The sequence below is a fragment of the Hemitrygon akajei genome, chromosome 18 (assembly GCF_048418815.1).
Source record: "Hemitrygon akajei chromosome 18, sHemAka1.3, whole genome shotgun sequence".
NCBI classification, from domain to species: domain Eukaryota; kingdom Metazoa; phylum Chordata; class Chondrichthyes; order Myliobatiformes; family Dasyatidae; genus Hemitrygon; species Hemitrygon akajei.
Genome location: NC_133141.1, coordinates 14958228 through 14985217, shown reverse-complemented (window position 1 = coordinate 14985217; position 26990 = coordinate 14958228). Strand labels below are relative to the sequence as shown.

Here is a 26990-nt window from a genome sequence, read left to right as displayed (position 1 = left end):
CCATGTCATTGACTCAATCAAAGGGGTGATGAATCAGCATACAGGAGGGAGACTGAAAATCTGGCTAAGTGGATGCCACAGCAACAACCTCTCACTCATGTCAGTGAAATCAAGGAGCTGATTATTGACTTCAGGAGGAGGAAACTGGAGATCCATGAGCCAGACCTCATCAGGGGATCAGAGATGGAGAGAGTCAGCAAATTTAAATTCCTCAGTGTTATCATTTCAGAGAACCCGTCCTGGGCCCAGCTTGCAAATGCAATTACGAAGAAAGCACAGCATCACCTCTACTTCTTTAGAAGTTTGCAAAGATTCAGCACATCATCTAAAACATCGACAAACTTCTATAGATGCACAGTGGATAGTATCCTGACTGGTTGTATCACAGCCTGATTGGAAAGCAGTATTTTTCCAGGTTATTCTGTTTCAATAACACTAATTTTGATCACAGAGTGACCAAACAACAACTAAGGTTAAAGAAAATATATCCAAGAGCTAAATGATTTTGCATATATTGTGAAAATAGGTGTTTCAGCTGGCACTGAAACATGCGAACTTACCACTATTCAGGACATTTACAAAGACAGGTATGTAAAAAGGGCACAAAGGATCGTTGGAGACCCAAGTCACCCCAACCACAAACTGTCCCAGCCGCTACCATCTGGAAAACAGAACTGTAGCATAAAAGCCAGGACCAACAGGCTCCGGGACAGCTTCTTCCACCAGGCCATCAGACTGGTTAGTTCATGCTGACGCTACTGTATTTTTATGCTATATTGACTAGCCTGTTGTACATAATATTTATTATAAATTACTATAATTGCACATTTGAACGTAGACAACGTTAAGGTTTCTACTCATGTATTTGAAGGATGTAAATAATGAAGTCAATTCAAATCAAACATTAAATGAACTACAAACTATACTCCATTGTTGAACTTTGTCAGGTATCCTGCATCTTTTTTTTAAACAAATGAACAGAAGTACCATCAAAAGTGAACTCAACCTTGCTTCCAGTGATCCAGGAAATGCAATCAGATTTGCCTATCTGCCTGCTACCAACTGTCTTATTCCCCAGTATAGGTTAGCCCTGATGCAGTCTCTGCCACACTCTGGGGCAAATGCTATTGTTTTAATTACCGGTAGTAAAAACTCTAGAGTAGGAACATCTGCTGCTCAGGAAGACAATGGTGGTTCCCCCAAAAAGGACCCATCTTGGAAATTCTTAACATAGGCCTTGATTTCAGAAAACATTGAGACTTCAGTGGCTCACAGAGGACTAATAAAGCCAAGCAAGCTACACCAGACTTATATTGTGCAAAATAGTTTCAATTAGCCAAGGACAAGCATCAGATCTTTGCAAGACAGTCTCACAGTTTCAACAAAGCCCTGTCTTCCTAACTTTGCTCTTCCAATGTGCTCAAAGACATACTGCCAATGGGGGGGGGGGGGGGGTGGACCAGTCATTATTTAGTCAGATTCAGCATTAAGTTGCATCCAAGCTGCTAACTTGCTTTCAATTAGGTCCAATTGACAAGGTTCATCCACAATTACTGCTTCTGTCCTAAAAACCAGAAATAAAATCTGCAAGTGCATTATAAAAACAGAAATGCTGGAAATACTCAGCAGGCCAAGCTGCATCTGTAAAGAGTGAAAGGACATTTCAAGTTGATGACCTGACAGTCATGCTAACAAATTCACTTCTGAGTATTTTTTTTTAAACCCTCGCCATTTATATATCTTTTCCAACCATGCACCCTCGATCAAAATAATCCAACACACCCCAATATCTTGGAGACCAGGCAAGGCCTGACACCCTGTTTACACAACAAATTATCTATTTAAATGATTTGCTATCCTCCTCAACATGCTCATAGTGATTTCAAATGGAGCTCTAAAACAGAGACTACTACCTCAACTGCCTCTTGCTATTTACCAACTGCTCACTGTGAAATGTCCCTCTGATCTTTGAGTCCTGATCCTCATCCTCTATCCACTTTCTAGTTTCCCTACCACCTCTCGAATTTCAAAGTTCAAAGTACATTACCTATACTGTATATAACCTTGAGATTTGTTGTCTTCTTGCAGCTGCATAACAAAGAAACACAATAGAACACACAAAAAAACCTGTACAAAGACTGTCAAATACCCAATGTGCAAAAAAACAAAATAGCACATAAAACATTAACCACAGAGTCCCAAAAGCTCACAAGAGCCATATCTCCCTATGATCAGATTTAAATACACTAAATTACCAGCTACTCAACTTTCCTTTCTGGCCTCATTCTAATTTGCAACACAAGTAATTCCAAGCCCCATCCTCAATTTCCTCTCTTACACTTGATAAACTAATCTTTTTCTAGCAGACACGTCACCTCCCAAATTCACCTCCACGCCTGCCTTTCCCCTAAATCTACATTTATATTTTGCCAATAAAGGTTTCCACAAATTCCAGTTTCAGTTTCAAATGGCATCCTGCATCACTAAGACTGTATGTTTATTATCAAGGTTGACAATCCCATCCATATCCAAACTCTCTCCTCCACAATGCGGGTCATTAGGAGTTCTCTCACTAGTTTCCACTCTTACCTATTCCAATCAGTCCTGATGAAGGGTCTCAGCCCGAAACATTGACTGTTTATTCCTCTCCATTGATGCTGTCTGACCTGATGAGTTCCTCCAATATTTTGTGTGAGTTGTGCCAGGCTTCCACACAGTGTTGCTTCCAAGTATTGCAATACTGAGCTTTCAAAACCAGTCGAATAGGTTACGTGAAAGTTTGGTGAGGGGGGGCACAAAATGGTGGCATTGTAGGGAAAAATATTTTATACATGGATCAGGAAGGAGTTCTATACAATGGCAATGAATGGGGAATGCTTTGATCTATTCAATTTCTTTGAAATGGGAGTGCAGGGCAAGTCCTTTGTTCCACTAGAATTTTAAGCTTTGATCATATTTCACTAGAGACCGGAGTCAACCAAATGGCATATTAAAAGGTGCAGTTTTCTGGGCAACAGCAAATACCACATCAGTCGACCATCCTGGACATAACAGTTAAAGTCTTACATGGAGAACTGTAGGACACCAAGGTGTGCAGTAGAATAACAGGATCTGGGAATACAGGTCCATAATTCCTTGAAAGTGGCATCACAGGTAGATACAGTTGTAAAGAGAACTTTTCACACATTAGCCTTGATCAAATTTGACCTCACTAACATCTTAAACAACTTCAGCATAACATTCCAAATCTGAAGTATTATGTGCAGTTCCAGTCGCCTACGAACAGGAAAGATATCAAGCAGCTTGAAAGAGTGCAGAGAAAATTCACACAAATGTTGCCAGACTTGAAGACCTGATTTATAGGGAAAGGTTGAATAGCTGGAGCAAAAAAGAATGAGGGGAGATCTTATAGATGTATACAAAACTGTGAGGGTATAGATAGGGTGAATACCTACAGTCTTTTCCCCCCCTCAGGCTGGGTGAGACTAGAACTAAAAGTCATAGGTTTAGGGTGAATTATGAAGTATAAGGGGAATCTGAAGGGAATTTCTTCACTCAGAGGATGGTACAAGTGTGATATAAGCTGCCAGCAGAAGTGGCAGATGTCAGAATCAGGTTCATTATCACTGGCATGTGACGTGCAATTAACTTAGCAGCAGCAGTTCAATGCAATACATAATCTAGCAGAGAGAGAAAAGTAATAATAAAAAATAAAATAAAACATAACAATAAATAAGTAAATCAATTATGTATTACTGTATATTAAAAAAAGTGAGGTAGTGTCCAAATCTTCAAAGTCCATTCAGGAATCAGATGGCAGAGGGGAAGAGGCTGTTCCTGAATCGCTGAGTGTGTGCCTTTAGGCTTCTGTACCTCCTACCTGATGGTAACAGTGAGAAAAGGGCATGTCCTGGGTGCTGGAGGTCCTTAATAATGGATGCTGCCTTTCTGAGACACCACTTACTGAAGATGTCCTGGGTACTTTGTAGGCTAGTGCCCAAGATGGAGCTGACTAGATTTACAACTTACTGCAGCTTTTTTCCATCCTGTGCAGTAGCCCCTCCATACCAGACAGTGATGTAGCCTGTCAGAACGCTCTCCATGGTACAACTATAGAAGTTTTTGAGAGTACTTGTTGACATGCAAAATCTCTTCAAGCTCCTAATGATGTATAGCCGCTGTCTTGCTTTCTTTATGACTACATCAACGCGTTGGGAACAGGTTAGATCCTCAGCGATCTTGACACACAGGTACTTGAAACTGCTCACTCTCTCCACTTCTGATCCCTCTATGAGGATTGGTATGTGTTCCTTCGTCTTACCCTTCCTGAAGTCCACAATCAGCTCTTTTGTCTTAGTGATGTTGAGTGCAAGGTCGTTGCTGTGACACCACTCCACTAGTTGGCATATCTCACTCCTGTACGCCCTCTCGTCACTACCTGAGATTCTACCAACAATGGTTGTATCGTCAGCAAATTTATAGATGGTATTTGAGCTATGTATGCCTAGCCACACAGTCATAGATATAGAGAGAGTAGAGCAGTGGGCTAAGCACACACCCCTGAGGTGCGCCAGTGTTGATCATCAGCGAGGAGGATACGTTATCACCAATCCGCACAGATTGTGGTCTTCCAGTTAGGAAGTCAAGGATCCAATTGCAGAGGAAGGTACAGAGGCCCAGGTTCAGCAACTTCTCAATCAGGATTGTGGGAATGATGGTATTAAATGCTGGGCTATAGTCGATGAACAGCATCCTGACGTAGGTGTTTGTGTGGTCTAAGTGGTCTAAAGCTGTGTGGAGAGCCATGGAGATTGCGTCTGCCATTGACCTATTGTGACGATAGGCAAATTGCAATGGGTGCAGGTCCTTGCTGAGGCAGGAGTTCAGTCTAGTCATAACCAACCTCTCAAAGCATTTCATCACTGTCGACGTGAGTGCTACCGGGTGATAGTCGTTAAGGCAGCCCACATTATTCTTCTTTGGCACTGGTATAATTGTTGCCTTTGTGAAGTAAGTAGGAACTTCCACCCATAGCAATGAGAGGTTGACAATGTCCTTGAATACTCCTGCCAGTTGGTTGGCACAGGTTTTCAGAGCCTTACCAGGTACTCCATCGGGACCTTCTGCCTTGTGAGGGTTCACCCTCTTTAAAGACAGTCTAACATCAGCCTCTGAGACGGAGATCACAGGGTCATCAGGTGCAACAGGGATCTTCACAGCTGTAGTTGTGTTCTCCCTTTCAAAGCATGCATAGAAGGTGTTGAGTTTATCTGGTAGTGAAGCATCACTAACATTTAAGAGAAGGTTGGATAGAAACATGGATGAGAGGGGTATAGAGGGCTATGGTCTGGGTGCAGGCAGATGGGATGAGGCAAAAAACCAGACTGGCATGGACTCAATAGCCTGTTTCTATGCTGTAGTGCTCCAAGTTATTATCACCCACACTACAGTCAACTGGAGAACTGGATTTGTTTATAATGAGAGAACAGAGGTCACAGTCAGACACAGACACTAGATCTGAAACTACTATGACACTAAGAGTGGAGTGGCTGTACATTTAGAAAAAGCTACATAATAAGAACAATGATGGCAGGTAGCAATAAAAATGGGCAGGGCAAAAGGGACAAAACTTCACGGAACAACAGAGCTGTGAGATGGGCAGTTCTTCAGTGGAAGAGGCAATGAATTAAATAAAAATAAAAATAAACTTATCATCAAAAAAGATTGAGCATTATCAAACAAAAATTGAAGCAAAGAACAAACTTTTGGATAGGTACATGGATATAAGGAGGATAGAGGGATATGGACATGGTGTAGGTAGAAGGGATTATTGTTTGGGTATCTTTGATTTGCTTTTTAGCTGTTTCGGCACAGTATTGTGGGCCAAATGGCCAGTTCCAGTGCTGTTTTCTTCTATGATCTATATTATGTTTTAAACACCACAGATATCTGAAATCTAAAAGGGGAAATATTCAATCAGTATTTAAGTTTGATGACTTCAAAACATAAATGAAAGTTAATTTTACTACAACGTTGACAAGTTTAATATACACAATAATATACAAAATTTTAAACCACGGGCAATAATTTTTTTTTCAACAGCAAGAGAAAAATCATACCACTGCATACCCCTATCAACTTTTTCCATTTTAAATTTCTGTGGTTACATTGACAAAGTGGAAAAACCTCCATGTAAACATCACAATGCAATTACACCTCATCACCAATGGCAGCATTGCGGAGCGCTACCACTAAAAGTGTGCACCCTCAATGTGACAATCTATCCAGCCAAGGGTCTGCCGACAAGAATGAATGAATTTAAAAACGAATACGATTACATCTGCCCACCCTGGTCAAATTACTGCCCACTCCACCAAAAAAATGTACTTGGTTTCAAATGTGTGCACATCATACTAGAGTGACTTGCAGGTTTAAAATGTAAAATCAAAATTATAAGAACAAAGGAACAAGTAGGAAGTCAATAGGAAAAAAAGAGGGATACATCAGCAACAAGTTTTTGTTCCAGGCAGCACAAGCACTTCATTCACCTAAGGCAAGTACAAAAACAGAGAATATACTCCTTACAGTTTTACATCAGCATTTATCTTAATCATACATGTGCAATCCTCAGCTGAGCCGAGACCTGATCATTGAAATGTATTGCTGTGTTCCTTGGCAACAGGAATACCAATGTGGTAAATAGTCATCAAATTGCTGCTCCAACATTGAATATAGCAGACCATTACCCAGAACTAACTGACTGAATGCTAATATAACCTGATTGTCAGTCCTTGATCTTAACCAAATAGAAATCAACTATAACCACACTGTGGAAAACCTTTCCCACTGCTGCCAACTTCAATCACCATTTACTTTCATCCACAGTACTTGACAAACCACTGTTAAGAACAGAGTTCAGAAATAACAGCAAATATTTCAGGAACATGATGAGAATATTGCACAGCACACCAGCAATCACTCCAAAATATCAGTGAAATTTACTTTAGCGCTACAATCACAAAGACTTTGGAGTGATACAACATACCAACAGAAGATGTTGCTGAAGAGACCTTAACCAAGCAACACAAGTTGTCATCTTGTGATATTCTAACAAGTTAGTAACACTGCAGGGAACATTTCTAAAATCATAAAGCAATACTGTTCCCAATTGTTGCTTCCATCAATAGAATAAAAGCTTTTTGTAAAACTTTCATTAATGTTGAAATTTATAGTAGTTACACAAAAAACAGGGTACCTAGTTCCATTTAATAGCTTTATTGTGTTTGCCAACAGGATATACATTTTTGAACCCAATACAGGACTATTTTAGTCATAAAGACATACTGCACAAAAACAGCCTTCTCAAGCCCACCCATTTATATTAATGTAACATTAAACACATCTTTAAGAATTTTCCCCACATTCCCATCAACTCCTTACACACTTGGATAATTTACAGTGGTCATTTAACCAACCAACCTGCACACCTTTGAGATGTGGGAGAAAACCTGGGAAAGATCCATGCAGTCACAAAAAGAACACAGAAACTCCAAAGAGACAGCACCTAAGGTCAGGACTGAATCTGGGTCTCTAGTATTGTGAGTAGCCCTACCAGCCACATTTTTACTCCAGCTTCTGAAACCTTACTGTCTCTGTTACTTATACCACAGATCCATAATGCCACATTTAAACTCAATCAGCTAATGGAGGGCGATTCAAATTTGGCAACTGCCTTAAAGACGTGCAGAGTGATACAGATGTGTGGATATTTTAAAAAAATTAAATTTTGTACTCAGAAACCAACAAGTAATAAAAGCAGCACATAATTTCTGAGCACTTAGAAAAATATGCCACTTGTGATGTGAATACTTATCAATCCATAATACCGAAATAGAGTTGCTATAATTTAGATATCAAAACCTTAACAAACAACAGAATGTAAGTTGAAACTTAACAATGAAAATGAACTAGCTGATCACAGGGATAGCATGTCACATTTCACATCTCAATTCCATTGTTTTTGTTTAAGGACTATTTGTAACTACCAGTTACTAAAACTACATACAAATGCTGGGCAGTATGTTCATTATATAATGCAGTTGCAATATGGGAGTTTCAGCTTTACATAATTTATTCAAAAATGCCTTCTAAGGGGATTCATCCATGATACTTGCATAACCAAAACATCAAAATTACATAGATATGCAGATTTTGACAATACTGCATTTAGATCTTAAGTATGGAACCTTCACCATGCAAAACTTAAGATTTCATTCTACATTTATTGAATTGCCAACAGGCGAGGGTTTGCTGTCATACAAAAAGGCCTCATTCTGGGCAACTGAACAACCGGGGGAAGGAGGGAGAGAATACATACGTAAGTCACATAAAACAACCTTTCTAAATGGATCTTATGTCCATGCTGAATAATTACCGTAGTTAAAACTGCACTGCTGCTGGCTTTAACTTCTCTGAGGGAGATCTTCATGACTGACAACACACCTGCAGCACTCAATAGCTACAGGTCTCAGAGCCATTATCGCTATCATCGGATTCCTCTGGGGAGAAGGACAGATTAACTTACAACAACACCTATAACTCCACTACAGCAGAACCACACTTTCAATTAAATTAGACACACATTCTTTTTATTATGAACCCATTGTAAACTCACACTAATTGCGCCAGACATCCCGCCCCTAGTTCAACAACTGACAGTGTCTTTGTCCAATCACTGTACTAATATTCCCCAGAGGCGCCAATGACCACAAAGGAAAGGCGGGACCTCCGGTAGCAGGTGCGGTTGACTAAGAAAAGCCGACAAATGCCTCCAAATTCAATTTCAAATCACACTTCAGTGTTTAAGAAAATTGAGAGAGCATTGCAAACAAGGTAACAAGATTCGTTATTAAAGCAGGTACATTCCTAAAAGGAACACTTGCTTCTTCCCTCAAAAAAATAATAGTGAAATAAACCTTAGGCCCTGGGTTCGTTCTCTTGACAGCGCGACGCACGCCGACATTTTATGGACCGTTGGGGTTAGGAACAAAACATCCCCTTTCTAACGGATTAAGATCCGGTTTTTACCTCAAGAATTAACGTTTACGAGTACAGCGACATTCCCTCGCTCAGCTTCGAGCGATTGAATTCCAGTCAGCGAACAACTTCCGCCATAACTTCCGAGCGCCAGGGAAGCGAGCGGAGAGACCAAAAACCGATTCATAGCACCATCAGGCCGAGCGGTCGAACTCCACCACATCCATTCATTCCGGGAACAAGGGCAGGGAGCAGATTGCGGAAACAAAGATAGTTATGGGAACCAACGCCAATCACTGGAATTCTGAAATTCACTGGATCTCGTTTCGACGTCAGTAAAACACTGTTTCCAGTGAACCGAGACTGAAAATCCAAAATCTCTGTATCCATTAATTCTGGATAATTAAAAGAGTAGATTTAAAACAATCCCACAAGTTTTACAGGTCAAGTTGCCCAAACAGAGCTTCAAGGACTGAATTAATTACATCAATATCAGGAGAACCAATTAAAAACTGGGATTGTAAAGTAAGGAGACTGGTTGGGAAGTGAACAATAGACAACACTAATCTGAGACCAGTATGGTGTAGAATGGCCCCTTATGTGAACCAACTACCATAAAGTATAAACATCTATTCCTTGAATCCACCGTTGGTCAGACTGGACTGGAAATAGGATATTATCATCACTTCAACCTCTTATCTAAGAAACTGCTGACGCTGAAGCAAAATAAAACTCCAGGAGGAACTCAGCAGTTCAGCCAACATCTGTGGAGCAGAGGGATAATTGATGTTTCAGTTTGAGACCCTGCTTAAGGGCTGGCCCACTGTTCCCTCTAAGCTGCGCAAGTGTGCGGCCAACAGTAACTGAAATGCTCCTGCTCATATAGTTTTTGTTGCTGTGCAACTATTCATTCCAAATATTCATAGTATGCATATTACAAAACAAAAACATTGGAAATACTGCGCAATTTTCTGGCCGTATAAAAATTTCCTGCTCAGAGCAATGGTTGATCCGCGCAGCTGTAATAACAAAAGTTAGAGGAAACGTTGGCTGGCACAAGGTCCTGATACAGGATCTCAACGCAAAACTTCACAGATAGATAGATAGATACTTTATTCATCCCCATGGGGAAATTCAACTTTTTTTCCAATGTCCCATACACTTGTTGTAGCAAAACTAATTACATACAATACTTAACTCAGTAAAAATACAGATGCTGCCCAACTCAGAGTTCTTCCAACAACTTATTTTTGACTTTTAGAAGTAACCCTAACAAAACCCTTAAGGAAAGATTTTCATTTATATAGCATTTTTGATGACCCCTGCCAAGACATCTTAAAATGCTTTACAGCAGGGAAGTATTATCTTGAAGTATTATAATGCAGGAAATGCAATAGCTACAACAACAAATCAATAATGATCAGATATTTTATTTACCAGTGGTGATTTAATATTAAATATTGACCTCAGGATCTTGAGGAGATCTATGCTTTTCTTAAAAATATTCATGAGACCTTTCACATTACCTTGAGAGATCATACAATGCCCTCATTCAATGTTTCATCCAAAAGATGGAGTCATTGGGTTGTTCCAGTGTCATTCAGAGGAATATAATTAATAAAATCCAGATGATTAAAAAGACAAAGGAAATTTAGCAATTTAATGTGGCATCCAGATTTTAACTCCAGATAACACATGCTCTGCCTCAAGGGTCACCTAAGCTTTGACCACATAGCAGAAGGGATACAAGCAGCTGGAGTGATGATCATTAGATGGAATTCACATGAGACTGAAGACAAATAATTTGGACAGCCCCAGAAGCCACTTATAATATCTGCATCATGACTGTGAAAGCTCCTCTGTTCCATTCACAATGATGTTCACCCAGAATTATTTTCAGCAATTTAAAAGCTGCTGAAATGCTAAAAGAGTCACTGAAAAGTTATTTATTACCTTTCAGTTCATTAACATACATGAAGTTTGAGCATGAATAATATGCTGTATCCTTTTGGATACGAGCACCACAAGGAACTTGGCACCACTAACAGCTTAGCTACACAGGAAGGGAGGGAGAATAGTGATTGGATTTCAATTGCTAGAGAGACAGACTCTCAGACTTGTAGATGCAACTTTGGGATAGTACACTGATGAACATGAAATGTCTTTAAGGAAGAGATGATTCAGGTACCAAATGGCAAGGATAAGCCCGGAAACGACAGGGCAGTCAGTGTAACTTCAGTGACAGGAGTTTTGAGAGATGTTAATCAAGGATAATCTGGAATAATTAACTAAAACAAGGATTTATTTAGGGTTCATCATGCTTAACCAATTTGAGGGCTTTTGGATGTGGTAACAAAAGGAGGGTAGTGCAGTTATACTGTGTTTGTGACTGAAGGAAGGCTTTTGAAAAGGTGCCACACAACAGGCTTCTCAGTAAAGTGAAAGCAGGTGCCACAGAAGGAACAACAGCGGCAGGGACATGAAGCTGGTTAAGCAACAGACAACAGAGTGCTGGTGAATGGTTGTTGCTCTGGCTGCAGAAGGTGAACAGTAGAGTTCCCCAGGGATCATTGTTCCTTCGGTCTGCATTAGCAACCTAGAGTTGGGATGTAAAGTACAATTTCTAAATGTGTGGATGTCACAAAACTTGGCAGTAATGTCGACTGCGAAGAGGATTGTGTTAGATTTCAGCCAGGTGGAAACAGGCTGGTGGACACTTGTAGATGAAATGTGGAGAAACACAAAGTGAAGGAGAAAGGCAAAAGATCCGGAGGACCTGGGGTATGGTTGCACAAGCAACAGATTGTGTTGGAAAGCAGTCACTAAAGCACATGCAATTCTCTGCTTTATCAATGGAGGCACAGGTTTCAAAAGAAGAATTACACTGATCATTTATAAAACAATGATCTGGGGTATTGGACACATTTTAGGAAGGATGTGAAGGCATGAGGGAGGTCCCAGTGAAAATATTCAAGAATGACAGACAACAAATACAAGGGTAGATTAGAGAGAGTGGGCAGTTTTCTTTGGAAAGAGTAAGCTGAGGGAAGATTGATAGAAGTACAATGCAACCTCAATATAATATGCCTCTCACAATGAGTCTTATCAAATCCCCCAAGATGAAAACTGAGAAACTATTAATTCCACTCTTAACTTGTATGTTAAAGTTGTCCCTGACACCAAAAATACACTGAAGTTGCATTGTGTAAACAATGAAGGGTTAAGATACAATGGGTAATGGGAGACTGTTCTCATTGGTGAAAAAGTTGAGGACAAGAGGTCACAGGTAGAAATAAAATTAAGAGTGACATGAAGAAAAATTACTTTTTATGCAACATGTGGTTGGAATCTGGATCTCTTTCATAGAAGAAAGAGTGCAGGCACGTCGGCCCACGATATTGTCTTTCCTGCAAGTATGGTGGAGGCACTGAGGCCTTAAAGTGGGAATTTGCTTAATCTATGGAGGAGGATAATTTGCAAGACTGGAGAAAGGGCTGGAGAATTGCTCTGGTAGAGAACTGGCAAAGATATGATAGGCCAAATAATCTCCCTCAGTGTTGTAACCATCTTATGACCCTCTTTCTTCTCTGTTTGAATCTCCTCACTTTAGGTAGAGATAACTATACCTAGTTGTCTCCAATTAAAACAATCTATCCATGGCATTTACAGCCACACACATTTTGTAAACAGAATAGTTGATTACAAAATTCATTAGAAACTAGCATTTTTATTTCTTCAAACCCAGATTTAATTTCCACCAATTGTTCAAAAGTGTGTTTTAAATGATATTTGGGTCAGTTCTTGTGACGAGATTATAATTCATCAGTTTGTGTGTGTCATTTCTTTCGATGCTATAGTGCCATTGTTGTTAAGTTACCGGACTGGTATCGGGTACCAGGGCTACCCACTTAATGAAATAATTCTGGAATAAAAAGTTTGTATCAGTACTGTGACCAAGAAACTTTCAATAACCCACCTGATTCACGGAAGTTCCTGAGGGAAGGAGTCTTCCCTTCCTTTCTAGTCTGGTCAATAGTTGACTCCAGACACACAGCAACAGGCTTGGCTCTTAACTGCTCTCTGAAATAGCCCAACAATACACTCATTTAAAGGCAATGAGTAATAAATACTAGCTTTGTCAACAAAGATCAAATCTTATGAGTGAATTAAAGAAAATTGCATGACACAGAGCAATACGCACAAAATGCTGGAGAAACTCAGCAGGTCAGGCAGCATCTATGAAAATTAAGAAACCGTTGATGTTTCAAGCCAAAACCCTTCCTCAGGACTAGAAAATGCCAGAATAAGGTAGTGGTGGTCGGGGGGAGGACAATGAGTACAAGAAAAGCGATTGGTGAAGCCAGGTGGGTGGAGGAGAAAGGATGAAGCAAGAGGCTGGTAGGGGATAGGTGGAAAAGGTAAAGGGCTGAAGAAGGAGGAATCTGATAGGACATGAGAGTGAATCATGGGAGAAAGGAAAGGAGGAAGAGCCCCAGGGGGAGGTGATAGGCAGCTGAGGAGAAGAGGTAATAGTTGGGAAATGAAGAAGAGGAAGGGGAAAAATTACTGGAAGGAGAAATCAATATTCATGCCATCAGGTTGGAGGCTACCTAGACAGAATACAAGGTGCTACTCCTCCAAACTGTGAGTAATTTCATTGTTGCAGAAGAGGCGGCCATGGACTGACACGTCTGAATGGGAATGGTGATTGGAATTGAAATAGTTGAGATCCTGCTTTTTGTGGATGGAGCAAATGTACTCGACAAAGCAGTCCACCAATCTCCATCGGGTCTCACCAAAGGGAGGCACAGTAGTGTGGTGATTAGCACAGCACTTTACACTACCAGTGACCCAGGTTCAATTCCCGCCACTGCCTGTAAGGAGTTTGTACGTTCTCCCATGACCACGTGGGTTTCCTCCACATGCTCTGATTTCTTTCCACAGTCTGTTAGTAGGTTATTGGTCATAGTAAGTTATCCTGTGATTAGGCTAGAGTTAAATTACAGTTTATTAGAGCTTAGTACAGGAAAGTTACTGGCATGGTTAGAGCATTGGCTGATTGGTAGGAGCAGTGAGTGGGAATAAAAGGATCCTTTTCTGGTTGGCTGCCAGTAACTAGTGGTATTCCGCAGGGGTCAGTGTTGGGACCACTTATTTTTATGCTGTATATCAATGATTTAGATGATGGAATAGATGGCTTTGTTCCCAAGTTTGCAAATAATATGAAGATTGGTGGAGGGGCAGGTAGTGTTGAGGAAACAGGTAGGCTCCAGAAGGACTTAGACAGATTAGGAGAATGGGCAACAGAGTGGCAAATGAAATACAATGTTGGAAAATGAACGGTCATGCATTTTGGTAGTAGAAATAAATGTGCGTATTATTTTCAAAATGGGAAGAAAATGCAAAAATCTGAGATGCAAAGGGACTTGGGAGTCCTTGTGCAGAAAGGCTAACTTGCAGGTTGAGTCAGTGGTGAGGAAGGCAAATGCAATGTTAGCATTCATTTCAAGAGGTCTGGAATACAAGAGAAGAGATGTGATGCTGAGGCTTTATAAGGCTCTGGTGAGGCCTCACCTTGAGTATCGTAAACAGTTTTGGGCTCCACATCTAAAAAGAAATGTGCTGGCATTGGAGAGGGTTCAGAGGAGGTTCAAAAGGATGATTCTGGTTCATTATACCAGGAACGTTTGAGGAGGGGGGAGAACGCTGGGGAGTGGGGCTTGGGGGAAAATGCTGAAGAGTGGGGCTGAGGGGTGAGAGGACTGGGAAGTGGGGTGGAGGGGGGAGAATGCTGGGGAGCAGGGCTGAGGGGGGGGAGAGGGCTGGGCAGTGGGGCTGAGGGGGGAGAATGCTGGGGAGTGGGGCTGAGGGGGGAGAATGCTAGGGAGTGGGGCTGAGGGGGGAGAGAACTAGGGAGTGGGGCTGAGGGGGGAGAGGACTGAGGAGTGGGGCTGAGCGGGGATAGGGCTGGGGAGCGGGGCTGAGGGGGTGAGAGGACTGAGGAGCGGAGCTGAGGGGGGAGAGAGATAGGGAGTGGGGCTGGGGGTGAGAGGACTGGGGAATGGGGCAGAAGGGGGAGAATGCTGGAGAGTGGGGCTGAGGGGGGAGAATGCTGGGGAGTGGGGCTGAGGGGGAAGGCTGGAGAGTGGGGCTGAGGGGGGAGAATGCTGGAGAGTGGGGCTGAGGGGGGGGAAGGCTTGGGAGTGGGGCAGAGGGGGGAGAGGGCTGGAGAGTTGGGCTGAGGGGGGAGAACGCTGGGGAGTGGGGCTGAGGGGGGAGAGGACTGGAGAGTGGGGCTGAGGGGGGAGAACGCTGGGGAGTGGGGCTGAGGGGGAAAGGGCTGGAGAGTGGGGCTGAGGGGGAGAGGGCTGGAGAGTGGGGCTGAGGGGGAGAGGGCTGGAGAGTGGGGCTGAGGGGGGAGAACGCTGGGGAGTGGGGCTGAGGGGGGAGAATGCTGGGGAGTGGGGCTGAGGGGGGAGAATGCTGGGGAGTGGGGCAGAGGGGGGAGAGGGCTGGGGAGTGGGGCTGAGGGGGGAGTGGGCTGGAGAGTGGGGCTGAGGGGGGAGAGGGCTGGGGAGTGGGGCTGAGGGGGGAGTGGGCTGGAGAGTGGGGCTGAGGGGGGAGAGGGCTGGAGAGTGGGGCTGAGGGGGGGAGAGGGCTGGAGAGTGGGGCTGAGGGGGGAGAATGCTGGAGAGTGGGGCTGAGGGGGGAGAGGGCTGGGGAGTGGGGCTGAGGGGGGAGAACGCTGGGGAGTGGGGCTGAGGGGGGAGAGGGCTGGGGAGTGGGGCTGAGGGGGGGAGAGGGCTGGGGAGTGGGGCTGAGGGGGAGAGGGCTGGAGAGTGGGGCTGAGGGGGAGAACGCTGGGGAGTGGGGCTGAGGGGGGAGAGGGCTGGAGAGTGGGGCTGAGGGGGGAGAGGGCTGGAGAGTGGGGCTGAGGGGGGAGAGGGCTGGGGAGTGGGGCTGAGGGGGAGAACGCTGGGGAGTGGGGCTGAGGGGGGGGAAGGCTGGAGAGTGGGGCTGAGGGGGGAAAGGGCTGGAGAGTGGGGCTGAGGGGGGAAAGGGCTGGAGAGTGGGGCTGAGGGGGGAGAGGGCTGGAGAGTGGGGCTGAGGGGGGAAAGGGCTGGAGAGTGGGGCTGAGGGGGGAGAGGGCTGGAGAGTGGGGCTGAGGGGGAGAACGCTGGGGAGTGGGGCTGAGGGGGGGGAAGGCTGGGGAGTGGGGCCGAGGGGGGAGAGGGCTGGAGAGTGGGGCTGAGGGGGGAAAGGGCTGGAGAGTGGGGCTGAGGGGGGAAAGGGCTGGAGAGTGGGGCTGAGGGGGGAGAGGGCTGGAGAGTGGGGCTGAGGGGGGAGAGGGCTGGAGAGTGGGGCTGAGGGGGGAGAGGGCTGGGGAGTGGGGCTGAGGGGGAGAACGCTGGGGAGTGGGGCTGAGGGGGGGGAAGGCTGGGGAGTGGGGCTGAGGGGGGAGAACGCTGGAGAGTGGGGCTGAGGGGGGAGAACGCTGGGGAGTGGGGCTGAGGGGGGAGAACGCTGGGGAGTGGGGCTGAGGGGGGAGAACGCTGGAGAGTGGGGCTGAGGGGGGAGAAGGCTGGGGAGTGGGGCTGAGGGGGGAGAACGCTGGAGAGTGGGGCTGAGGGGGGAGAACGCTGGGGAGTGGGGCTGAGGGGGGAGAGGGCTGGAGAGTGGGGCTGAGGGGGGAGAACGCTGGGGAGTGAGGCTGAGGGGGGAGAACGCTGGGGAGTGGGGCTGAGGGGGGAGAACGCTGGGGAGTGGGGCTGAGGGGGAGAACGCTGGGGAGTGGGGCAGAGGGGGAGAACGCTGGGGAGTGGGGCTGAGGGGGAGAACGCTGGAGAGTGGGGCTGAGGGGGGAGAACGCTGGGGAGTGGGGCTGAGGGGGAGAACGCTGGGGAGTGGGGCAGAGGGGGGAGAACGCTGGGGAGTGGGGCTGAGGAGGGGGAAGGCTGGAGAGTGGGGCTGAGGGGGAGAGGGCTGGGGAGTGGGGCTGAGGGGGAGAACGCTGGGGAGTGGGGCTGAGGGGGGAGAACGCTGGAGAGTGGGGCTGAGGGGGAGAGGGCTGGGGAGTGGGGCTGAGGGGGAGAACGCTGGGGAGTGGGGCTGAGGGGGGAGAACGCTGGGGAGTGGGGCTGAGGGGGGAGAACGCTGGGGAGTGGGGCAGAGGGGGAGAACGCTGGGGAGTGGGGCTGAGGGGGAGAACGCTGGGGAGTGGGGCAGAGGGGGAGAACGCTGGGGAGTGGGGCTGAGGGGGGAGAGGGCTGGGGAGTGGGGCTGAGGGGGGGAGAGGGCTGGAGAGTGGGGCTGAGGGGGGAGAACGCTGGGGAGTGGGGCTGAGGGGGGAGAACGCTGGGGAGTGGGGCTGAGGGGGGAGAACGCTGGAGAGTGGGGCTGAGGGGGGAGAGCGCTGGAGAGTGGGGCAGAGGGGGGAGAGGGCTGGGGAGTGGGGCTGAGGGGGGAGTGGGCTGGAGAGTGGGGCTGAGGGGGGAGAGGGCTGGAGAGTGGGGCTGAGGGGGGAAGGGCTGGGGAGTGGGGCTGAGGGGGAGAACGCCGGGGAGTGGGGCTGAGGGGGGGAGAGGGCTGGAGAGTGGGGCTGAGGGGGGAGAATGCTGGAGAGTGGGGCTGAGGGGGGAGAGGGCTGGGGAGTGGGGCTGAGGGGGGAGAACGCTGGGGCGTGGGGCTGAGGGGGGAGAGGGCTGGGGAGTGGGGCTGAGGGGGGGAGAGGGCTGGAGAGTGGGGCTGAGGGGGAGAGGGCTGGGGAGTGGGGCTGAGGGGGAGAACGCTGGGGAGTGGGGCTGAGGGGGAGAGGGCTGGGGAGTGGGGCTGAGGGGGGAGAGGGCTGGAGAGTGGGGCTGAGGGGGGAGAGGGCTGGGGAGTGGGGCTGAGGGGGAGAACGCTGGGGAGTGGGGCTGAGGGGGGGGAAGGCTGGGGAGTGGGGCTGAGGGGGGAGAGGGCTGGAGAGTGGGGCTGAGGGGGGAGAGGGCTGGAGAGTGGGGCTGAGGGGGGAAAGGGCTGGAGAGTGGGGCTGAGGGGGGAGAGGGCTGGAGAGTGGGGCTGAGGGGGGAGAACGCTGGGGAGTGGGGCTGAGGGGGGAGAACGCTGGGGAGTAGGGCTGAGGGGGAGAACGCTGGGGAGTGGGGCTGAGGGGGAGAACGCTGGAGAGTGGGGCTGAGGGGGGAGAACGCTGGAGAGTGGGGCTGAGGGGGGAGAACGCTGGGGAGTGGGGCTGAGGGGGAGAACGCTGGGGAGTGGGGCTGAGGGGGAGAACGCTGGGGAGTGGGGCTGAGGGGGGGGAAGGCTGGAGAGTGGGGCTGAGGGGGGAGAACGCTGGAGAGTGGGGCTGAGGGGGAGAACGCTGGGGAGTGGGGCTGAGGGGGAGAGGACTGGAGAGTGGGGCTGAGGGGGAGAGGACTGGAGAGTGGGGCTGAGGGGGGAGAACGCTGGGGAGTGGGGCAGAGGGGGAGAACGCTGGGGAGTGGGGCAGAGGGGGAGAACGCTGGGGAGTGGGGCAGAGGGGGAGAACGCTGGAGAGTGGGGCTGAGGGGGAGAGGGCTGGGGAGTGGGGCTGAGGGGGAGAACGCTGGGGAGTGGGGCTGAGGGGGGAGAACGCTGGAGAGTGGGGCTGAGGGGGAGAGGGCTGGGGAGTGGGGCTGAGGGGGAGAATGCTGGGGAGTGGGGCTGAGGGGGGAGAACGCTGGGGAGTGGGGCTGAGGGGGGAGAACGCTGGGGAGTGGGGCAGAGGGGGAGAACGCTGGGGAGTGGGGCTGAGGGGGAGAACGCTGGGGAGTGGGGCAGAGGGGGAGAACGCTGGGGAGTGGGGCTGAGGGGGGAGAGGGCTGGGGAGTGGGGCTGAGGGGGGAGAGGGCTGGAGAGTGGGGCTGAGGGGGGAGAACGCTGGGGAGTGGGGCTGAGGGGGGAGAACGCTGGGGAGTGGGGCTGAGGGGGGAGAACGCTGGGGAGTGGGGCTGAGGGGGGAGAGGACTGGGGAGTGGGGCTGAGGGGGGAGAGCGCTGGAGAGTGGGGCTGAGGGGGGAGAGCGCTGGAGAGTGGGGCTGAGGGGGAGAATGCTGGGGAGTGGGGCTGAGGGGGAGAATGCTGGAGAGTGGGGCTGAGGGGGGAGAGCGCTGGAGAGTGGGGCAGAGGGGGGAGAGGGCTGGGGAGTGGGGCTGAGGGGGGAGAGCGCTGGAGAGTGGGGCAGAGGGGGGAGAGGGCTGGGGAGTGGGGCTGAGGGGGGAGTGGGCTGGAGAGTGGGGCTGAGGGGGGAGAGGGCTGGAGAGTGGGGCTGAGGGGGGAAGGGCTGGGGAGTGGGGCTGAGGGGGAGAACGCCGGGGAGTGGGGCTGAGGGGGGGAGAGGGCTGGAGAGTGGGGCTGAGGGGGGAGAATGCTGGAGAGTGGGGCTGAGGGGGGAGAGGGCTGGGGAGTGGGGCTGAGGGGGGAGAACGCTGGGGCGTGGGGCTGAGGGGGGAGAGGGCTGGGGAGTGGGGCTGAGGGGGGGAGAGGGCTGGAGAGTGGGGCTGAGGGGGAGAGGGCTGGAGAGTGGGGCTGAGGGGGGAGAGGGCTGGGGAGTGGGGCTGAGGGGGAGAACGCTGGGGAGTGGGGCTGAGGGGGAGAGGGCTGGGGAGTGGGGCTGAGGGGGGAGAGGGCTGGAGAGTGGGGCTGAGGGGGGAGAGGGCTGGGGAGTGGGGCTGAGGGGGAGAACGCTGGGGAGTGGGGCTGAGGGGGGAAAGGGCTGGAGAGTGGGGCTGAGGGGGGAGAACGCTGGGGAGTGGGGCTGAGGGGGGAGAACGCTGGGGAGTGGGGCTGAGGGGGAGAACGCTGGGGAGTGGGGCTGAGGGGGGAGAACGCTGGGGAGTGGGGCTGAGGGGGGAAAGGGCTGGAGAGTGGGGCTGAGGGGGGAGAACGCTGGGGAGTGGGGCTGAGGGGGGAGAACGCTGGGGAGTGGGGCTGAGGGGGAGAACGCTGGGGAGTGGGGCTGAGGGGGAGAACGCTGGGGAGTGGGGCTGAGGGGGGGGAAGGCTGGAGAGTGGGGCTGAGGGGGGAGAACGCTGGAGAGTGGGGCTGAGGGGGAGAACGCTGGGGAGTGGGGCTGAGGGGGAGAGGACTGGAGAGTGGGGCTGAGGGGGAGAGGACTGGAGAGTGGGGCTGAGGGGGGAGAACGCTGGGGAGTGGGGCAGAGGGGGAGAACGCTGGGGAGTGGGGCAGAGGGGGAGAACGCTGGGGAGTGGGGCTGAGGGGGAGAGGGCTGGAGAGTGGGGCTGAGGGGGAGAGGGCTGGGGAGTGGGGCTGAGGGGGGAGAGGGCTGGAGAGTGGGGCTGAGGGGGGAGAATGCTGGGGAGTGGGGCTGAGGGGGGAGAATGCTGGGGAGTGGGGCTGGGGGTGAGAGGACTGAGGAGTGGGGCTGAGCGGGGATAGGGCTGGGGAGTGGGGCTGGGGGTGAGAGGACTGGGGAATGGGGCAGAAGGGGGAGAATGCTGGAGAGTGGGGCTGAGGGGGGAGAATGCTGGGGAGTGGGGCTGAGGGGGGAGAATGCTGGAGAGTGGGGCTGAGGGGGGGGAAGGCTTGGGAGTGGGGCAGAGGGGGGAGAGGGCTGGGGAGTGGGGCTGAGGGGGGAGAGGAGTGGAGAGTGGGGCTGAGGGGGGAGAACGCTGGGGAGTGGGGCTGAGGGGGAGAGGGCTGGAGAGTGGGGCTGAGGGGGGAAAGGGCTGGAGAGTGGGGCTGAGGGGGAGAGGGCTGGAGAGTGGGGCTGAGGGGGGAGAGGGCTGGAGAGTGGGGCTGAGGGGGGAGAGGGCTGGAGAGTGGGGCTGAGGGGGGAGAACGCTGGGGAGTGGGGCTGAGGGGGGAGAACGCTGGGGAGTGGGGCTGAGGGGGGAGAATGCTGGGGAGTGGGGCTGAGGGGGGAGAACGCTGGGGAGTGGGGCTGAGGGGGGAGAATGCTGGGGAGTGGGGCTGAGGGGGGAGAACGCTGGGGAGTGGGGCTGAGGGGGGAGTGGGCTGGAGAGTGGGGCTGAGGGGGGGAGAGGGCTGGAGAGTGGGGCTGAGGGGGGAGAATGCTGGAGAGTGGGGCTGAGGGGGGAGAGGGCTGGGGAGTGGGGCAGAGGGGGGAGAGGGCTGGAGAGTGGGGCTGAGGGGGGGAGAAGACTGGGGAGTGGGGCTGAGGGGGGAGAATGCTGGGGAGTGGGGCAGAGGGGGAGAGCGCTGGAGAGTGGGGCTGAGGGGGAGAGGGCTGGGGAGTGGGGCTGAGGGGGGGAGAGGGCTGGAGAGTGGGGCTGAGGGGGAGAGGGCTGGGGAGTGGGGCTGAGGGGGAGAGGGCTGGAGAGTGGGGCTGAGGGGGGAGAACGCTGGGGAGTGGGGCTGAGGGGGGAGAACGCTGGAGAGTGGGGCTGAGGGGGAGAGGGCTGGGGAGTGGGGCTGAGGGGGGAGAACGCTGGGGAGTGGGGCTGAGGGGGGAGAGGGCTGGAGAGTGGGGCTGAGGGGGGAGAGGGCTGGAGAGTGGGGCTGAGGGGGAGAACGCTGGGGAGTGGGGCTGAGGGGGGAGAGGGCTGGGGAGTGGGGCTGAGGGGGGAGAGGGCTGGGGAGTGGGGCTGAGGGGGGAGAGGGCTGGGGAGTGGGGCTGAGGGGGAGAGGGCTGGGGAGTGGGGCTGAGGGGGAGAATGCTGGGGAGTGGGGCTGAGGGGGGGGAAGGCTGGGGAGTGGGGCTGAGGGGGGAGAGGGCTGGAGAGTGGGGCTGAGGGGGGAGAACGCTGGAGAGTGGGGCTGAGGGGGGAGAACGCTGGGGAGTGGGGCTGAGGGGGGAGAGGGCTGGGGAGTGGGGCTGAGGGGGGAGAACGCTGGGGAGTGGGGCTGAGGGGGAGAGGGCTGGAGAGTGGGGCTGAGGGGGGAGAGGGCTGGGGAGTGGGGCTGAGGGGGAGAGCGCTGGAGAGTGGGGCTGAGGGGGAGAGGGCTGGAGAGTGGGGCTGAGGGGGGAGAATGCTGGGGAGTGGGGCAGAGGGGGGAAAGGGCTGGGGAATGGGGCTGAGGGGGGAGAACGCTGGGGAGTGGGGCTGAGGGGGGAGAACGCTGGAGAGTGGGGCTGAGGGGGGAGAGGGCTGGGGAGTGGGGCTGAGGGGGGAGAACGCTGGGGAGTGGGGCTGAGGGGGAGAACGCTGGGGAGTGGGGCTGAGGGGGAGAGGGCTGGAGAGTGGAGCTGAGGGGTGAGAGGGCTGGAGAGTGGGGCTGAGGGGGGAGAGGGCTGGGGAGTGGGGCTGAGGGGGAGAGCGCTGGAGAGTGGGGCTGAGGGGGGGAGAGGGCTGGGGAGTGGGGCTGAGGGGGGAGAGCGCTGGAGAGTGGGGCTGAGGGGGGGAGCGCTGGGGAGTGGGGCTGAGGGGGAGAGGGCTGGAGAGTGGGGCTGAGGGGGGAGAATGCTGGGGAGTGGGGCAGAGGGGGGAAAGGGCTGGGGAGTGGGGCTGAGGGGGAGAACGCTGGGGAGTGGGGCTGAGGGGGGAGAGGGCTGGGGAGTGGGGCTGAGGGGGGAGAGGGCTGGGGAGTGGGGCAGAGGGGGAGAACGCTGGGGAGTGGGGCTGAGGAGGGGGAAGGCTGGGGAGTGGGGCTGAGGGGGGAGAGGGCTGGGGAGTGGGGCTGAGGGGGGAGAATGCTGGGGAGTGGGGCTGAGGGGGGAGAATGCTGGGGAGTGGGGCTGAGGGGGGAGAACGCTGGGGAGTGGGGCTGAGGGGGGAGAACGCTGGAGAGTGGGGCTGAGGGGGGAGAACGCTGGAGAGTGGGGCTGAGGGGGGAGAGGGCTGGAGAGTGGGGCTGAGGGGGGAGAACGCTGGAGAGTGGGGCTGAGGGGGGAGAACGCTGGGGAGTGGGGCTGAGGGGGGAGAATGCTGGGGAGTGGGGCTGAGGGGGGAGAACGCTGGGGAGTGGGGCTGAGGGGGGAGAACGCTGGGGAGTGGGGCTGAGGGGGGAGAATGCTGGGTAGTGGGGCAGAGGGGGGAAGGCTGGGGAGTGGGGCTGAGGGGGGAGAACGCTGGAGAGTGGGGCTGAGGGGGGAGAATGCTGGAGAGTGGGGCTGAGGGGGGAGAGGGCTGGGGAGTGGGGCAGAGGGGGGAGAACGCTGGGGAGTGGGGCTGAGGGGGGGGAAGGCTGGGGAGTGGGGCTGAGGGGGAGAGGGCTGGAGAGTGGGGCTGAGGGGGGGAGAACGCTGGGGAGTGGGGCTGAGGGGGGAGAGGGCTGGAGAGTGGGGCTGAGGGGGGAGAATGCTGGGGAGTGGGGCTGAGGGGGAGAATGCTGGGGAGTGGGGCTGAGGGGGAGAATGCTGGGGAGTGGGGCTGAGGGGGGAGAACGCTGGGGAGTGGGGCTGAGGGGGGAAGGCTGGGGAGTGGGGCTGAGGGGGGAGAATGCTGGAGAGTGGGGCTGAGGGGGAGAGGGCTGGGGAGTGGGGCTGAGGGGGAGAGGGCTGGAGAGTGGGGCTGAGGGGGGAAAGGCTGGGGAGTGGGGCTGAGGGGGGAAAGGGCTGGAGAGTGGGGCTGAGGGGGGAGAGGGCTGGGGAGTGGGGCTGAGGGGGGAGAACGCTGGGGAGTGGGGCTGAGGGGGGAGAACGCTGGGGAGTGGGGCTGAGGGGGGAGAACGCTGGGGAGTGGGGCTGAGGGGGAGAGGGCTGGAGAGTGGGGCTGAGGGGTGAGAGGGCTGGAGAGTGGGGCTGAGGGGGGAGAATGCTGGGGAGCGGGGCTGAGGGGGGAGAACGCTGGAGAGTGGGGCTGAGGGGGGAGAGGGCTGGGGAGTGGGGCTGAGGGGGGAGAGGGCTGGGGAGTGGGGCTGAGGGGGAGAGGACTGGAGAGTGGGGCTGAGGGGAGAGGGTTGGGGAGTGGGGCTGAGGGGGAGAGGGTTGGGGAGTGGGGCTGAGGGGGAGAACGCTGGGGAGTGGGGCTGAGGGGGGAGAGGGCTGGAGAGTGGGGCTGAGGGGGGAGAACACTGGAGAGTGGGGCTGAGGGGGAGAGGACTGGGGAGTGGGGCTGAGGGGGGAGAGGACTGGGGAGTGGGGCTGAGGGGGGAGAGGACTGGGGAGTGGGGCTGAGGGGGAGAGGACTGGGGAGTGGGGCTGAGGGGGGAGAACGCTGGGGAGTGGGGCAGAGGGGGGAGAGCGCTGGAGAGTGGGGCTGAGGGGGGAGAACGCTGGGGAGTGGGGCAGAGGGGGGAGAACGCTGGGGAGTGGGGCTGAGGGGGAGAACGCTGGGGAGTGGGGCAGAGGGGGGAGAGGACTGGGGAGTGGGGCTGAGGGGGAGAATGCTGGAGAGTGGGGCTGAGGGGGAGAGGGCTGGGGAGTGGGGCTGAGGGGGGGAAGGCTGGGGAGTGGGGCTGAGGGGGGGAAGGCTGGGAGTGGGGCTGAGGGGGGAGAGGGTTGGGGAGTGGGGCTGAGGGGGAGAACGCTGGAGAGTGGGGCTGAGGGGGGAGAGGGCTGGGGAGTGGGGCTGAGGGGAGAACGCTGGGGAGTGGGGCTGAGGGGGAGAGGGCTGGGGAGTGGGGCTGAGGGGGAGAGGGCTGGGGAGTGGGGCTGAGGGGGGGGAAGGCTGGGGAGTGGGGCTGAGGGGGGAGAGGGCTGGAGAGTGGGGCTGAGGGGGGGGAAGGCTGGGAGTGGGGCTGAGGGGAGAATGCTGGGGAGTGGGCTGAGGGGGGAGAGGGCTGGGGAGTGGGGCTGAGGGGGGAAGGCTGGGGAGTGGGGCTGAGGGGGGAAGGCTGGGGAGTGGGGGCTGAGGGGGGAGAGGGCTGGGGAGTGGGGCTGAGGGGGGAAGGCAGGAGAGTGGGGCTGAGGGGGGAGAGGGCTGGGGAGTGGGGCTGAGGGGGGAAGGCTGGGGAGTGGGGCTGAGGGGGGAGAGGGCTGGAGAGTGGGGCTGAGGGGGGAGAGGGCTGGAGAGTGGGGGCTGAGGGGGAGAATGCTGGGGAGTGGGGCTGAGGGGGGGAAGGCTGGGGAGTGGGGCTGAGGGGGGAAGGCTGGGGAGTGGGGCTGAGGGGGAGAGGACTGGAGAGTGGGGCTGAGGGGGAGAGGACTGGGGAGTGGGGCTGAGGGGGGAGAACGCTGGGGAGTGGGGCAGAGGGGGAGAATGCTGGGGAGTGGGGCTGAGGGGGAGAGGGCTGGGGAGTGGGGCTGAGGGGGGAGAACGCTGGAGAGTGGGGCTGAGGGGGGAAAGGGCTGGAGAGTGGGGCTGAGGGGGGAAAGGGCTGGGGAGTGGGGCTGAGGGGGAGAATGCTGGGGAGTGGGGCTGAGGGGGGGGAAGGCTGGGGAGTGGGGCTGAGGGGGGAGAGGGCTGGAGAGTGGGGCTGAGGGGGGAGAACGCTGGAGAGTGGGTCTGAGGGGGGAAAGGGCTGGAGAGTGGGGCTGAGGGGGGAAAGGGCTGGAGAGTGGGGCTGAGGGGGAGAGGGCTGGAGAGTGGGGCTGAGGGGGGAGAGGGCTGGGGAGTGGGGCTGAGGGGGGAGAACGCTGGAGAGTGGGGCTGAGGGGGAGAGGGCTGGAGAGTGGGGCTGAGGGGGAGAGGGCTGGAGAGTGGGGCTGAGGGGGAAGGCAGGAGAGTGGGGCTGAGGGGGAGAGGGCTGGAGGAGTGGGGCTGAGGGGGAGAGGGCTGGGGAGTGGGGCTGAGGGGGAGAGGGCTGGAGAGTGGGGCTGAGGGGGGAGAGGGCTGGGGAGTGGGGCTGAGGGGGAGAGGGCTGGAGAGTGGGGCTGAGGGGGGAAGGCTGGGGAGTGGGGCTGAGGGGGGAGAGGGCTGGAGAGTGGGGCTGAGGGGGAGAATGCTGGGGAGTGGGGCTGAGGGGGAGAATGCTGGGGAGTGGGGCTGAGGGGGGAGAGGGCTGGAGAGTGGGGCTGAGGGGGGAGAGGGCTGGAGAGTGGGGCTGAGGGGGAGAGGGCTGGGGAGTGGGGCTGAGGGGGAGAACGCTGGAGAGTGGGGCTGAGGGGGGAGAATGCTGGAGAGTGGGGCTGAGGGGGGAAAGGGCTGGAGAGTGGGGCTGAGGGGGGAAAGGGCTGGAGAGTGGGGCTGAGGGGGGAGAGGGCTGGGGAGTGGGGCTGAGGGGGGTGAACGCTGGGGAGTGGGGCTGAGGGGGGAGAACGCTGGGGAGTGGGGCTGAGGGGGAGAGGGCTGGGGAGTGGGGCTGAGGGGGGGAAGGCTGGAGAGTGGGGCTGAGGGGGGAGAGGGCTGGGGAGTGGGGCTGAGGGGGAGAGGGCTGGAGAGTGGGGCTGAGGGGGAGAGGGCTGGGGAGTGGGGCTGAGGGGGGAGAACGCTGGAGAGTGGGGCTGAGGGGGAGAGGGCTGGAGAGTGGGGCTGAGGGGGGAAAGGCTGGAGAGTGGGGCTGAGGGGGAGAGGGCTGGAGAGTGGGGGCTGAGGGGGGAGAGGGCTGGGGAGTGGGGCTGAGGGGGGAGAACGCTGGAGAGTGGGGCTGAGGGGGAGAGGGCTGGAGAGTGGGGCTGAGGGGGAGAGGGCTGGGGAGTGGGGCTGAGGGGGGAGAGGGCTGGAGAGTGGGGCTGAGGGGGGAGAGGGCTGGGGAGTGGGGCTGAGGGGGAGAGGGCTGGAGAGTGGGGCTGAGGGGGGAGAGGGCTGGGGAGTGGGGCTGAGGGGGGAGAACGCTGGAGAGTGGGGCTGAGGGGGAGAGGGCTGGAGAGTGGGGCTGAGGGGGAGAGGGCTGGGGAGTGGGGCTGAGGGGGAGAGGGCTGGAGAGTGGGGCTGAGGGGGAGAGGGCTGGGGAGTGGGGCTGAGGGGGAGAGGGCTGGAGAGTGGGGCTGAGGGGGGAAGGCTGGGGAGTGGGGGCTGAGGGGGGAGAGGGCTGGAGAGTGGGGCTGAGGGGGAGAATGCTGGGGAGTGGGGCTGAGGGGGAGAATGCTGGGAGTGGGGCTGAGGGGGAGAGGGCTGGAGAGTGGGGCTGAGGGGGGAAAGGCTGGGGAGTGGGGCTGAGGGGGGGAAAGGGCTGGAGAGTGGGGCTGAGGG

The 26990-nt window shown here is 54.6% G+C and overlaps 1 protein-coding gene across 6 annotated transcripts in view; it reads right to left on the bottom strand.

Moving 5' to 3' along the window:
* Positions 1-9227, bottom strand: part of ikzf4 (IKAROS family zinc finger 4) — a 179050-nt gene extending 169823 nt beyond the window's left edge. For 3 of the 6 annotated variants that reach the window (XM_073070934.1, XM_073070935.1, XM_073070936.1), the window contains exons 1-2: positions 9088-9220; positions 8435-8558 (exon numbers count right to left, since the gene is read on the bottom strand). In XM_073070934.1, the coding sequence (XP_072927035.1) occupies positions 8435-8488 (54 nt within the window). In that variant the 5' untranslated portion in view covers positions 8489-8558; positions 9088-9220. Of the gene's footprint in view, positions 1-8434; positions 8559-9087 lie in introns of all 6 variants that reach the window. The other 3 variants (XM_073070938.1, XM_073070939.1, XM_073070937.1) reach the window with 2 other exon arrangements.
* Between the last annotated feature and the right edge of the window lie 17763 nt (positions 9228-26990).